At 36.3% G+C, this 15278-nt stretch overlaps 1 protein-coding gene across 1 annotated transcript in view; it reads left to right on the top strand.

The window, feature by feature from the left end:
* Positions 1–15278, top strand: part of LOC122907411 (phospholipid-transporting ATPase IB-like) — a 341403-nt gene that overhangs the window by 250159 nt on the left and 75966 nt on the right. Inside the window, exons 32-34 of the mRNA XM_044250287.1 lie at positions 1461–1517; positions 4152–4259; positions 12686–12774. Of these exons, the coding sequence (XP_044106222.1) occupies positions 1461–1517; positions 4152–4259; positions 12686–12774 (254 nt within the window). The remainder of the gene's footprint in view (positions 1–1460; positions 1518–4151; positions 4260–12685; positions 12775–15278) is intronic.

Here is a 15278-nt window from a genome sequence, read left to right as displayed (position 1 = left end):
ATGCTAATTACCTCAAAATGAGATGCCAAAGGAGAAATGGTAGAGTTGGCAGGGTCAGCACAGTGAGATCATTAACTCAGCTTTGCTGATACACTGTTTCCATGCCAGTGGGTCGGAGGAACTAGGCCCAAAGATAGTGCCTGGAGGGGTACAGTAAACCTGCAGGGAGCTAGAGGCCACCCTAATGTTTTCAGGGAATTAAAGAAGGCCAATGGAACTAGAGCACAGTGTGAACCATGTGTTGGGAAAGGGAGGTTCAGGATAATGGCAAAGATGAACTTGGAGCAGAAGGTAGAGGCCAGGGCCTTGGTAACTTTAAGGTTTTGGAATAGTTTAGATGAGGTGATGGAGGCTAGCTAGAATGCTGACTTTAGAGCTAGGGAATGAACATAAAGTCTGCTTCAAAAGCAGGACCTTAAACACTCAGTGTATATCACATTGCTGTTGTTGCACAGGAACCCACACTGTGACAAAATCAGACTTAATGAAACACCGAGAGCTTTTTTTTTTTTTTTGAGACTAAGAATAAGATGAAAAATAAGACAATTACTCAGTATTACCACCTCTTTCCAACACTGTGGAGGAGTTACTAATCAACACAGTAAGAAGATGAAAAAAGGAGCACAAGCCTTGAAAAGGGGAAAAATTGGTTTTCAATCAGAGATTATATACATGTATACACAGAAAAAGCAAAAAATTCTACAAATAAAATATTACAACCAATAAAAGAGGTTGGCAGTTTGCTGGCTATTGGCCAATGTTTTAAAAAACAATTATATTTCAACATACCAGCAGTAAATATTTAGAAAATTAAGAAAAATTATATACTATTTTACCATAGTATCCAACAAAGGAAAAACACGAACAAATTTAACAAATGATGTCCAAGACCTCTGAAGAAAATTATAAGACTTTATTGGAGACATTAAGAACATCTAAATGGAGAAATATATCATGCTCATTAATTGGAATACTCAAGACTATGGGGAAATCAGCTCTCTTCAAGTTGATTTATAGATTCATTATAGTTCCAATCAAAAGCCCCAGATGCCTGATGGGTTATTTCTAAAATATGTATATATGAAATGCAAAAGGCCAAGGATAGCCAAAATGCTCTTTATAATGATTTCAATCTACCCTGTTCAGCTGTGCCTTTTATCACTTGGGTTTCTAATCAGAAAGAAATCTTCCATGCTATTTATAAAGAATGTAAATATATATATGATATAAGCATGATTTTTGTCATATGTTAAAGGGCTTCTACAAATGAAACATTAATTGAAAAGTACTACATTCTCTCCTCAATTAAAACCTAGCAAAACCTATGAAACCAGAATTCACTGGACATGGAGAACAGGGATTGGGTGAGGGGAATCAGGGGAGAGGGAGGTGACATGAATTCTAATGGAAATTTTAATACATTTTTCCAATCTGTTTCCCCTTCTCATCTCCTTGCACAGTACGTAGTTGTTACTGTCTGTCTGAAAGCTGGTTTGGAGACACAATCTTGGAATAAAGTGAGTATTCTTGAGGGTACTTCCTCAATTCAGTGTAGTTGTTTGCATGTTGATTTACTTCTAAGGTTTGGAAAAGTGATAAGCATTTCTCATCTTCCTATTTTACCTACCCTCTGTTTTGCATATTCAAGTGATGATTTAACTGGATGGCAGCATATTAGCAATCTAATGTCTTAAAATATTCATTTCCCTGCCTTACATCTTAGAAATAGATTCAATTTATCATGACATTAGAGATTCTTATATTAGCATTACCTGAGATCCTTAATTCATTATTATTATCAAGGAACAGAATTATAACAGAAAATTTAGCAAATACAGAAAAAGAAAGAAATACAAATTGCCCATACCTTTCAGTATCAATGACATGGACATTTTGATTTTTGTTCTATTCTTTCAGGCTTTGTTTCATGTGTGCTTGGTTTGGTTTTGTTTTCATAAAAATAGAATTCTAAGCTAGTTAATATTTTGTAATCTGCTTTTTTCACTTAATACTAGATCTTCAACATTTTTCTATATCTTTAATATTTTTATCTTATTTAATGACTATATAATATTTTATCACCTGGATGCTTATTTACATTATTTTTAGAATAATTGTTCTAGCTTCTGTTACTATAAATAATATATAATCAGTACTGTTATGAACACAGATGTACATGTCCTTAATAGATATGAGTAATAATTTCCCTAAGATATTCTTAAAAGTAGAACTTCTGATAAGTAGAATGTTTTTATGAACTGGTCAATAACTTAAGTGAATCTGTATGTACATGTACACATATATACATAAATAAATTGCTTTCCAAGTTGTATTCAAAATTTATGAGATAAAATAAATTTTTATTAGCCTGTCACCTCTGGAGAGCTTTGATTATGTAGTATATCATGTATTTCTTCTCCAATGCAATCAAAATAGAGTTCTCACTGCTCCTGTCCCCAGTGGAACATCAACACAATGTTGGGACTGAAGTGTTCTGAACAAAAATATTTTATTAGCATTACATAAGGCACACCAATTGTATGTATTATACTACCTTAGGTTACATAAATAAATGATGATTTTCTATTCCTCCTTTTTAATTATTGTTAAATTCTCTTCAGTAAGAGTGCTCCTTTGATCCATAACCATCCACACTATCTACATATGGTGAATATCATTTATGAATAAGGTAGTATTTCAAGGCCAAAGCAGACTTAACAAAACTTTTCTGGCCTACAAGCTACGAGGCTCCTGCCCTCCAGCTCACATGTTAGATAGGAAGGAGCCTGGGGACTGGGGCAGGAAAGAAAATGGACTGGTTCTCACTTTCGGTCATAGGCTACTTTGCCCCATGGGGAGAGTCTAGTACGGGCCATGCTTCTTCACTGGGGAAGAGAATGCTGGCAGCCACTGTTTAGGTACAGAGAATGAGTCAGGGCAGAGGGAGATAACAAAATATATCTCAGAGCAGCAATGGTGGCTTGTTCTTGCCCCCAAGGGGATGGTCCCGATGCAAACCTACCTGAAAACACTCTTTAAGCCACAAAAAATGCCTTGTATTGCAACTCATGCGTTAATGCCAACAATAAAGGAATGGCTGCATGAAAATACACTGAAGTGTTTGAAAAGTTTAAAGTTCACAGTCTTGATCTGATTCTCTTTTCCATTATCTCCTGCATGGTCATAAAGAGAGTCCTCAGGAGACCAGTTTTATTTAATCAGAGAAATCCTCTGAGTAAGAGATTATTTCTAAAGAGCGTAAAAACTACCTCTGAAAATGACTCAAAGAAGAAATAATAAATACTCTGAGAAGTAGCAGATGGGGTTTTTTCCCTCCATATTTTTGTTGTTCAGGTAGGATTAAGTAGCGAGCAGTACCTAATAGAACGAGAGCACTTGAGTCCTTTATAAATCATCTCTTGATTCACTGACTTATACACAGAGGGTAACCCTGAGATGCCCTGCTTAGCCAGGTTTAGAATGCAGGTCTCCTATTCATTTTCCTTATGATTCTTCTGCTAACACAAATCATACATGGCAACTGATCAGATCAACAGAAGGACCGACTTCCTTAGCATTAACTATTAAGAATGTGTCACAGTTCCAGCTCCAGGCACAGACTGTGATCCCTCAACCAACATCCTCAATCTGAATGACATACATCTTTGATATGCACAGAAGACCTTCCAGTTTCAGTCAATCTAAGAGTCACAACTTCTGCCATTGATCCACAATTATTCATGCAGAATAGATATGATAGGGTCAAACTTTTTCTGTTCAAACTTTTTTTTTCTGAAGAAATCTTTGTTTTAATAAGTAGACAGAAGCAGAAATCTCACTGAATAACCTATCAATTGTATGAAACAATTCTGATTAAGAGTTGACAGTTTCCCTGAAGACACTGAATATCACTTGGCTTAGGTGACAAGATAGTTGGTTTAGATGCTTTAAATAATGGCTCCTTGAATCCTCAGCAAAATATTCTGAGAAGGCTCTTAGAAAGGAAGCCTCAAGCATTAAGAAATCAAAAGATTTTTCTTCATATGAGTACATATGACCTAGACAAATGATTTTGTCAGTTGATAGAGTCTTTTTTTTTTCTTTTAAATGGAAAAGGTTGAAGTGTTTCTGTAATATTTTTCTTTCTGCAGTTTAGTCATATCGCCATTTGGGGAAGCATAATTATATGGCTGGTGTTTTTTGCAATTTACTCTTTCGTATGGCCCATCATTCCTATTGCTCCTGAAATGGCAGGACAGGTTAGTTTTATTAATTATCAGTGGTGAGTATACTTTACAACCCTCTTGAAAACCTATGTTTGTTAATAATAAAAGCTTATGTTATCTACTCTCAAAGTAATTTGGAAAGAAAATATAAAATCAAAGCAATTAGAAATAGTTGGTGATCCAAATAAATTCTGGTTGATGTTTTAAATATTATTTTAACTAAAATCTCATTACTTCAAACTATATAAGTTAACTATGGTTTCCAAAATTTTTATCTTTTGTGCATAACTGATAAAAGCTATGATCACTTCAGAATCATCTAAAATTGCTAATATTGTAATTATGTTTTTTCATGTAATGTACTATGTGCTATTTGTTACTTGGAAAGGATGCATGGCAACTAAGAAAACATTATTTGAAATGTTAAAGCAGAATAGACATTCCTCGGAGCTCCAGGAGCTCCAGATTCTAAATATTTTAAAGTATCATGAAACTGTTATTTTGCTTATGTTAAACCTCAGAGGTGATATACTTTTTAGATTTTTATAATTATTTACATATTTCTAAATTCTACTTTGCCTATACTTATAATGTGGGAGTAAGCCTATGGTACTTACAAAATGGATCACAGAATTACATGATTGTAGAACTAGAAATAGCCTTGGTCCAAAGTCAGTCACTTACCAAATAGAGAAACACAGGTCCAAAATTGCCCAGTTCAACCCCTGTCTGTCTACCTGTCTGTCATACTCACTGTCTTTCTCTGTGGAAACAAGAGATGAACTTTGTACCCCTGGCTTGAGTCAGCCCAATTCTTAGGAAATAAGAATTTTAAGAGAATTCCTGTTTCAGCCATGACTAAGTGGCCAGTTTTGGAAAAGTCTGACAAAAACAACTCTAAAAACTGAACAAGATATAAGAATTATTTGAAGACATTGGCTAGAAACTAACAGAGTAATACTTAAGGATATGATCCTTGAAAGAAGGGAAGCCTTTTTCTTCCTTATCCTAGCATCTTCCTGTGAATATTTCTCAGTTTGCAGTACAAGAAGAGGAGCCCAAAGTTTATGCAGTCATCTTATTGGGAGGAGGAGGTAGAATTCAGAGTCTCAGGATGTTGAAAAGCCTGTACTAGAGACAAAACCCTCAAGAAAGACGTAGTCATAGAGAAATGAGAGGCATAGGCATGGTACTTTGATAGGGCCAAGTGTAGTTTATTTTGCCATTAACTATCATGGCCTTATTCCAAGAGTGTAGTACTCTCTTCTAATTTGAGACATTTACTCCTAGGGCACAGCTTCTCTGGGATCTCAAGAAGACCCTGGGTGGGGGCACCTGGGTGGCTCAGTGGGTTAAGCCGCTGCCTTCGGCTCAGGTCATGATCTCAGGGTCCTGGGATCGAGTTCCGCATCGGGCTCTCTGCTCAGCAGGGAGCCTGCTTCCCTCTCTCTTTCTGCCTGCCTCTCTGTCTACTGTGATCTCTGTCAGATAAATAAATAAAATCTTAAAAAAAAAAAGAAGAAGACCCTGGGTGTTCACCAAGGGCATTCCCATTTGGCAAGTCTTAAACTACAACCTCTGTCTCCCCAATATTGGGTGGGCACCAAGTCTGGCTTGATTTTTCAGCTTGTTCTCTGTTTTCTGCTGAGTCTCTTAAAGTCTCAACCTATACACACAGTTTCAAAGTCAGTCCAGGGGCACCTGGGTGGCTCAGTCAGTTAAGGACCTGCCTTTGGTTTAAGTCACATTCTCAGGGTCCTGGGATTGAGGCCCCCATCAGACTCCCTGCTCAGCTGGGAGTCTGCTTTTCCCTCTCCCACTCCCTCTGCCTGCTGTTCCCCCTGCTTGTGCCCTCTCTCTCCATCAAAGAAATCAATAAAATCTTTTAAAAATTTTAAAGTCAGTCCAGGAGTTAAGGGCAATTGACATACTTTATATGTCAAAGAGGAAGTTGGACATTATGAACTAAATGAAAATGAAAACATGACATGTTAAAATTTGTAAAATGCAACTGATGTAGTACTTAGAGGGAAATTTTTTTAGCACTATATCTGTAAAAAAGAATGTTTTCAAATAAACAGCTCTAGCTTCCACATTAAGAAACTAGAAAAAGGACAAATGAAACCCAAACTGAGAAGAAGAAGGCAAATTAAAAAGATAAAATGACCAAATTATACAATGGGCAAAATACTCAAATAGATACTTTACCAAAGAACATACATGACTAACAAAGCAAATGAAAAGATGCTTAACAGCATTCGTTGTGAGGTAAACACAAATTAAAACCAAAACGAGACAGCAACACACAACTATTAGCATGGATAAAATTATAAAAATCTCAACACCAAGAGTGGATGAGGGTGGAGCTACTGCAGTTCTCATATGCTGCTCATAAGAATGTGAAATTGGAAAGCTGTTTGACAGTTTCATAAAAGTGTCATGTACATACACCATAAGACCCTGTCATTCTACTCCCTGTGAAAGCGTATGTCCACACAAAGACTTGAATATGAATATTCATAGCAATTTGGCTTGCAAATGCCAAAACTAGAAACAATCCCCAAAAGTGCAATGACAGGTGAATGAAAAGACAAATCACCATATTATTATGAATATCATTCAGTGATAAAAAGGAAACAAGACATTACTCACACATACAACAACATGGATGACTCTCAAAATAATTACAGTAAGAGAAATAAATCAGGCCAAAAAGTTTACAAAGCATATGGATCTGTTTGTAAAAATTTCCAACAAATTTATAGTGGCAGAAAGCAGATCAGTGGTTAACTGGAGAGAGGGTAGTGGGTGGCACATGGCAGGGAAGGGTAGGAAGGGATGCTTACATTGCAGGATAAGGAGAATCCTGGTGTGCTATAGTCTTGATTGTGATAATGATCTTATGAGCATAGTGAATGTCAAACATAGCAAACTGTTCACTTTGAATATGTTCAGTTTATTGTAAGCCAATTATGCCCTGATAAAGTGTCTTTAAATAATAAAATATTAAAATGAGCCCTAATTCATAAATGTGGTGGAATAAGTACTATAGTAAGGGAATGGTGATAAGCTCATCTTGTTCCCATTTAAGAGAGAATATTTAAATTGTCATAAATTTTGTATTATAATTGAGAATGTCAGTGAAAAACAGAGCTTTTCCTCTAAGATCAGGAACAGGCCAAGTATGTCCACTGTCACCACTTCTATTAAACATAATACTGGAAGTCCTAGCTACAGCAATCAGACGAGAAAAAGAAATAAAAAGCATGCAAATTGGTAAGGAAGAAGTAAAACTGTCACTATTTGCAAATGACATGATACTATATATAGAAAATCCTAAGGATTCCACCAAAAAAACTTACTGGAACTTATAAATGAATATAGTAAGGTCACAAGATACAAAATCAATATACAGAAATTGGTTACATTTCTATACGCTAATAATGAATTAACAGAATGAGAAATTAAGAAAACAATCCATTTACAATTACACCCAAAATAAAAAAAAATACCTAAGAATAAACTTAACCAAAGAGGTGACAGTTTCATCACTCTGAAATCTATAAAACATTGATGAAAGAAATGGAAGATGATAAACAAATGGGAAGACATTCCATGCTCATGGATTGAGAAAACAAATATTGTTAAAATGTTTGTATTACCCAAAGCAATAAACACATTTAATGCAATTCCTGTCAAAATACCAACAGGATTTTTCACAGAACTAGAACAAGTAATCTTAAAATTTGTATGGAACCACAAAAGACTCTGAAGAGCCAAAGCAATACTGAAAAAGAACAGGGGCACCTGCATGGCTCAGTTGATTAAGCATCTGACTCTTGGTTTCAGCTCAGGTCACGACCTCGTGGTTGTGAAATCAAGCCTAATGTCAGGCTCCAAGCTTGATTGTGGAACCTGCTTAAGATCCTCTCCCTCTCCTACCCTCCCCCCGCCCCCACTCAGCTCTCTCTTTTTCTCTCTCTAAAGAAAAAGAAAAAGAACAAACAGAAATACCACAATTTCAGATCTTAAGATACTATTAATCTATAGTAATCAAAGCAGTATGGTACTGGCACAAAAACAGACACAGCAATCAATGGAACAGAATAGAGAACCCAGAAATAAACCCATGATTATATGGTCAATTAATCTTCAACAAAGGAGGCAAGAATATGCAATGGAAAAAAGACACCCTCTTCAACAAATGTTGTTGGGAAAATTGGATGGCCACATAAAAAAGAATGAAACTGGACTTCTTACACCATACATAAAAAAAAACTAAAACTGACTACGTATTTTTAAAGATTTTTAAAGATTTTCCTTTGAATGGGACATACTTCCCTACTTCTTTGTGTGTTTTATGAATGTTTAGTCAAACACTGGAAATTAAAATCTAATAATGTGGTAACTCTGGAAATGGCATTTTCCCTTTTCCCCAGGGTTTGCTTGTTTTGTTATTTTTGCTTGTTTGTTTATTGTAAGGCTGCCTCTGTGCTGAGGATTAATTTGACGTATATACTTAATGTCCTCTTAGGTCCTTCCTGACTTCTCCCTGGGCACAAGTGGTCACTTTCTAATTTTACTTGTATATATAGATGGTTTTGAATGTCCTAATTTTGAATTTGTCTGGCTCCTAAAAAGGGGAAAAAGTGGGAAAAAAATGGAGTGGACAAAGAGTTCCTGTGTTAAAGGCCTTCTGAAGTCACTTCAGTCAGAGGGGAGGGGCTCGGAACAATGCAGGGATGTACAACAACACTTGCGGTCCCCCACTTTGCACCTCTGTGATCAGAAGCAGCAGTGATCAGAGCAAAGACTTCCAATATTTGGATAACAGGTTTCTTTCCCCTAGTCAGTTTCCCCTATCCTGTAAGCAAGATGCTCCAGAAATACGTGCCACTTGACTGGGAATACATGATGGGTAGTGCTACTGCACTAAGAGCTGAAATTGACCAAAGCTAAACCCAATTTACCATTCAAGTCACCCCCTGTAATATGCAAGCCATCAATAGATTTCAGAGTTCAAAACCAGACACATTCTATGAGTGCAGTGTTGTTGTTTAGGGCAGGGACAGATCCCCATGGCTTCTTATTCTGCCATCATTCTAGAATCCTGTTACTTTATTCCTGCTCTAATCTTTATTATTTCCTTCCTTTTGGCTGTGGGTTTAGTTCTTGTTCTTCTAGTTCTTTAAGTTTTTAAGTTAGATTGTTTGAGATCCTTTCTTCCTTGATATAAACATTTATTGCTATAAACTTTGTTCTTAAAATTGCTTTTGCCATCCCCTGGTTTTGGTATGTTGTGTTTTCATTTTTGTTTGTCTAAAGATACTTTCCAATTTCCTTTCTTGTTTCTGAACTATTTTTGTTGGGTTTTGTTTTTTAATTAAAATATAATTAACCTACAGCATTTTATGAATTTCAAGTGTATAACATAGTGATGCAACAACTCTACATATGTTATCTTGTGCTCACTTCCAAGTGTAACTACCATCTATCAGCATACAATGCCCTTACGATACCCTTCACTGTGCTATACCTAAAGGTATTAAAGGTATTAAAATACCATGACTTACTCATTCCACAACTGGAAGCCTATCCCTTCCACTCCTTTTTACCCTTTTCACCAATCCTCTCACCCCCAACTGTCTGGCAACCACCAGTTCTCTGTATTTAGATTTATTCATTTGTTTTGTTTATAGATTCCATAGGTAAGTCAAATCATATGGTATTTGTCTTTTTCTGTCTGATGTGCTGCACTTAGTATAATACCTTCTAGGTCCACCTGTGATGTCATAAATGGTAAGATATCATTTTCTCTCTCTCTTTTTTTTTTAAGATTTTATTTATTTATTTGAGAGAGAGACAGTGAGAGAGAGCATGAGCAAGGAGAAGGTCAGAGGGAGAAGCAGACTCCCCGTGGAGCTGGGAGCCCCATGCAGGACTCGATCCTGGAATTCCGGGATCATGACCTGAGCCGAAGGCAGTCGGCCAACCAACTGAGCCACCCAGGCGTCCCAAGATATCATTCTTTTTATGGCCAAATAATAGTCCATTGTGTATATGTATATATGTGTATGTATACCCATACATACACATGTGTGTGTGTGTACACACACACCACTTCTTTATCCATTCATCTATTGATGAACACTTAAATTGCATCCATATCTTGGGTATTATAAATAATATTGCAATAAATATGGGGATGTATGTATCTTTTGAATTAGTGTTTTCCTTTTCTTTGGGTAAATACCTAGTAGCAGAATTACTGGATCATATAGTATTTAATTTTTGAGGGACCTCCATAATGTTTTCCACAGTGGCTGCACAAATTTACATTCCTGACAGCATGAGGATTCCTTTTTCTCCACATTCTCACCAACAGTTGTTATTTTTTATTTTAATTCTAGCCATTCTGACAGGTAGAAGATGTGGTTTTGACTTACATTTCTCTGATGATTAGGGATGTTGAGCATCCTTTCATTTGTCTATTGTCTATCTGCAAATCTTCCTTAGAAAAGTGCCCATTTGTGTCTTCAGCCCATTTTAGTTGAAATATTTATTTATTTTCTCTTTCTCTCTCCCGTTCTCTCTCTCTCTCTCTCTTTCTCTCTCTCTCTTTTTGGCATTGACTTCTATAAGTTCTTTATATATTTTGGACATTAACTTCTGATTGAATATATGATTTACAAATACCTCCCATTCAGTAGGTTGTCTGTTTGTTTTGTGGCCCAAGGTGTGATCTATCCCATAGAGTGTTCCATGTGCACTGGAGAGGAATGTGTATTCTTGTGCTGTTGGATTGAATGTTCTGTATGTGTTTACAAGGTCCGTTTTGCCTATTGTGGTATTAATGTAAGCTGTTTCCTTATTGATTTTTCTGTCTAAATGATCTAATCATTGTTGAAAGTGGAGTATTGAATTTCTACTATTATATTGTTCTAACTTTCCTCCTTCAGCTTTGTTAGTATCTGGTTTAAATACTTAGGTGCAATACTCCTGGGTGCAAATAATTTATGATTCTTATATCCTCTTAATGAATTGACCCCCATACTATACAGTGATCTTCTCTGTCTCTTGTGACCAATTTGGCCTGAATATCACTTTATCTAATACAAGTACAGCCACTCCTGCTCTCTTTTGGTTACCATTTATTTGTAATATCTTTTTCAATACCTTTACTTTGTGCCTATGTGTCCTTAAAGCTGAAGTGAGTCTCTTAGCAGCATACTGCTAGATCTTATTTTTGTTTTTAGATTTTCTTAGAGAGAAAGCATGCACAAGTGGGGGGAAGGGCAGAGGGAGAGGAGGGAGAAACAGACTCCTCACTGAGCATGGAACCCAATGCAGGGCTGGATCCCAGAACCCCAGATCATAACCTGAGTAAAAGGCAGATGCTTAAGTGACTGAGCCACCCAGGTATACCTGGATCTTATTTTCTTCTATCCATTCAGTCACTCTATGTCTTTTGATTGGACAATTTAATCCATTTACATTTAAAGTAGTTACTGATAGGTTAAGGACTTACTATTGCCATTTTAACAAAATTTATCATTCTCACACTTCCTAAAAATAAATCACAGAATGCCACATCGGGCCAAAAGGGAAAGATACCAGGGTTTTCAGGAGACAGACCACAGGAGCTCGGGAGCTGGTAGGCCTTGCCTTTATTGGGTTTTTTCAAGGGGAAAGCAAGGCAGAGTGGGTAAACAGCCCAGAAATGGCTTGTTTGAGTGATTTTTGCAGGTTTTGGCCTATAGGTGGTTTCTAGTTGCCTGGTTCTTGGTTCTGGGGTAATTATAGCAGAGGAATATTGCCTCCTGGGGTGTATGGGCCAGATAGAGGAGAGAAGGCCGTGGATTTAGCCCTTGAATTTGCAGAGCAAAGGCAATTGAGATCTTACTATCTCTAAGAATGGACTAGCCCTGGGCGGGGCAGTCTTCAGATAGAAAGGTTTTTTAAGATGTTGAACTATTAGAATATACAGAAAATTAGAAATATATATACAATGCAGAGCCTTATCCAGTCTCAAGTCAGTACAGTCCTTATTGAATTAAAGTGATCTGTTCCCAGTTAATCTGTCTGGCAGAGAGAAGAGTGAGTTTTCCCAGGGGACTATAATGGCATAATTACCTTACGCACAATGTCTGGAAGTGAAAGGTGTATTGCTAGGTAATGCAAGGTTGAACCACTCTTGCATTCCTGAAATACAACTTACTTGATCAAAATATTTATTTAGTTGGTTGTTTATAAAATATGTTATTAAATTAAGCCAGCTAATACTACTGTTTGGCGTTATGTGTGTACATTGATTTAGTAGTTCTAGACTCCATGACTGTATCCAAACCTGCATCTCCAGGTTTTTGTGGAGAAGAGAAACTGAGAGTTGCTCTTGGTACCCAATCCTGACAAACTAAAAGATTCCTATTTAAGTACTCTTCATTTCTGTTTATTTGCAGGTCAAGATGGTCCTGGTTTGTCCATACTTCTGGCTTGGTTTTTTCATAGTCCCCATTGTGTGCCTGACTCTAAATTTAATATGGAAATCGTAAGTTGAAAAATGAAATAGTAACCAAAAGATAAGCTGTTATAGTTAATTGTTCTTTTCCAATTATATGGTTTTCACAGCAAATTAAATTTAAAAATTGGCCATTTTATGAATATTAAAAGTCATGGAACATTTAGAGGAAGTGAATGCTCTCTGCTTTTGCCACTGATTTACCAGCACTCAATTTAGAAACAAACAAACAACAAAAGAGCATCAAAACTCACGAGAGGTAAAAATTTATAGTGATATTACCTAATTTGTGATTTTTCTTTTTTCCGGAAAGGTCATCCATTTACTCTTTAGAAGTGGGATTTATAGAGCTTCTTTGCACTTTAGAGGAACTAAAACCTGATACCAGAGGATCACAAATTAAAAGCCAATAATAAAATAAGAACTAGGAGGGAGATATTCAAATTAGACAGATATTCTTCTTTTTAAAAATATTTGGAATAAGAATCTATCAAATATAGTTCTCCCAGAATATGTATTAGATTACAGAATCCTCCCACTTTTTTTTTTAACCGAATCACACAGGGGAAAACAAACAAACAAACAAACACCTTTAAACAAGGTGCTAGAAATCCCTGAAATCTCTGAGGTAGTACAAAGAATCCATGAAATTACAAGCTTTCAAAATCAGAAATAACTTACATAAGATCATTGTACATAATCTACAACATAAACAAAGCTCTGAAACATTATAAATTTCAAACTAAGATGCAGAGAAAGAAATATTCTAGAAGGGATAATATTAATTTTGATCCATGGTATTGACTATAGGTGTTAACTTGGATCTTTTAAAACCTATGGTGTCACTCATATGTGGAACATAAGGAATAGCATGGAAGACCATAGGGGAAGGGAGGGAAAACTGGAGGGTGGGAAATGAGAGAGGGAGACAAACTATGAGAGACTCTGCACTCTGGGAAAATAAACTGAGGATTTCAGAGGGGGAGGAGGGTGATGGCGTTGGGGTAGCTGGGTGATGGGTATTAAGGAGGTCATGTGTGAGCACTGGGTATTATAGGCAACTAATGAATCATTGAACACAACATTAAAAACTGATGTACTAAATGGGGTGGCTAACTGAAGATAACAAAAAACTAACTTAATAAAAGTAAAACCTGTAGCTTCTGTGAATTGATTCCCGGTGATATCTTCATCTAGGTGTAGATTCCAGATTTCCAGGAACAGATAAAGGTACACTGAGAACTGAGGGGCTTATGTTAGAATCATCCTATTAGTTTGTTAGCATCTTCTCTACCATTGAGTATAGCCAAGGTTGTCTGCAAGTTCCCAACTGCATTTTCAAGGCAAGTAATGATAATCTTGAATTTGTTGTTGTCTTTTTGTTTATTTATTTATTTTTTAAGATTTTATTTATTTATTTGGCAGAGAGAGAGATCACAAGTAGGCAGAGAGGCAGGTGGAGAGAGAGGAGGAAGCAGGCTCCCCGCTGAGCAGAGAGCCTAATATGGAGTTCGATCCTAGGACCCTGAGATCATATCCCAAGCCAAAGGCAGAGGCTTAACCCATTGAGCCACACAGGTGCCCCTGTTGTTGTCTTTCTAATTACTTGAGACCTCTTTTTATTCTGTGAGTAAAGATAATTTAGCATACCATTTTTCTTTGTTTTTGTTTTGTTTTGTAATATGGTAAATACAGGTGTAAAAATATGTAAGTCAAAGGGGACTGTGAAATCTTTGAAGTTTATACTTTTGTGTTAAGTGCTATGTAGCTCAAAAAAAGTATTTTAGTAGTATGTACAGCCTTTTAAAATCCAAGTAACATGTATGTTTGAATTATTTCAGTTTTTAATAAAGATTGATTAGCCAACATCTAATACACCTTTACTTTTTGATGTAGTGTTCAATGATTCATTAGTTGCCTGTAACACCCAGGGCTCATTATATCATGTGCCTTCCTTAATGCCCATCACTCTGTTACCCCAACCCTCCCACCCACCACCTCTCCAGCAACCCTCAGTTTGTTTCTTATAGTTAAGTTTCTTATAGTTAAGAGTCTCATGGCTTTTCTCTCTGATGACTTCCCATTCAGTTTTCCCTCCCTTCTTCTATGATGCTCTGCTCTATTCCTTATATTACATATTTCATATTCACTCATATTTCACATATGAGTGAAACCATTTGATGATTGTCTTTCTCTGCTTGACTTATTTCACTGAATCATTTCACAATTTTTGCTTAATTTTCACTTAAGTGTCTTCCTGGGATTACACCAAGATTTTTAAATCATTCTGAATCATAGAATATCTTATAAACAGGAAATGTAAATAGATTAGTAAAGGAAACAGATATATTGAGGTAAAAAACAAAACAGAGCCAAAAGAACTGCCCCTAAAGCCCAGTGGCTTTAGTGACAGCATTTTACAGCAAGCTTAACAAATGAATTTGGTCGTGCTGTGGGTATATGGGACTTCATTTAAAAATGCCATCTCAGATAAACAATTCAACATTAACTTTGGTTATGTGGAGTCTTTCCTG

This window comes from Neovison vison, chromosome 5 (genome assembly GCF_020171115.1).
Source record: "Neovison vison isolate M4711 chromosome 5, ASM_NN_V1, whole genome shotgun sequence".
Lineage (NCBI taxonomy): Eukaryota > Metazoa > Chordata > Mammalia > Carnivora > Mustelidae > Neogale > Neogale vison.
The sequence above is the reverse complement of the archived record's forward strand: the minus strand, read 5'-3'. Positions and strand labels throughout refer to the sequence as shown.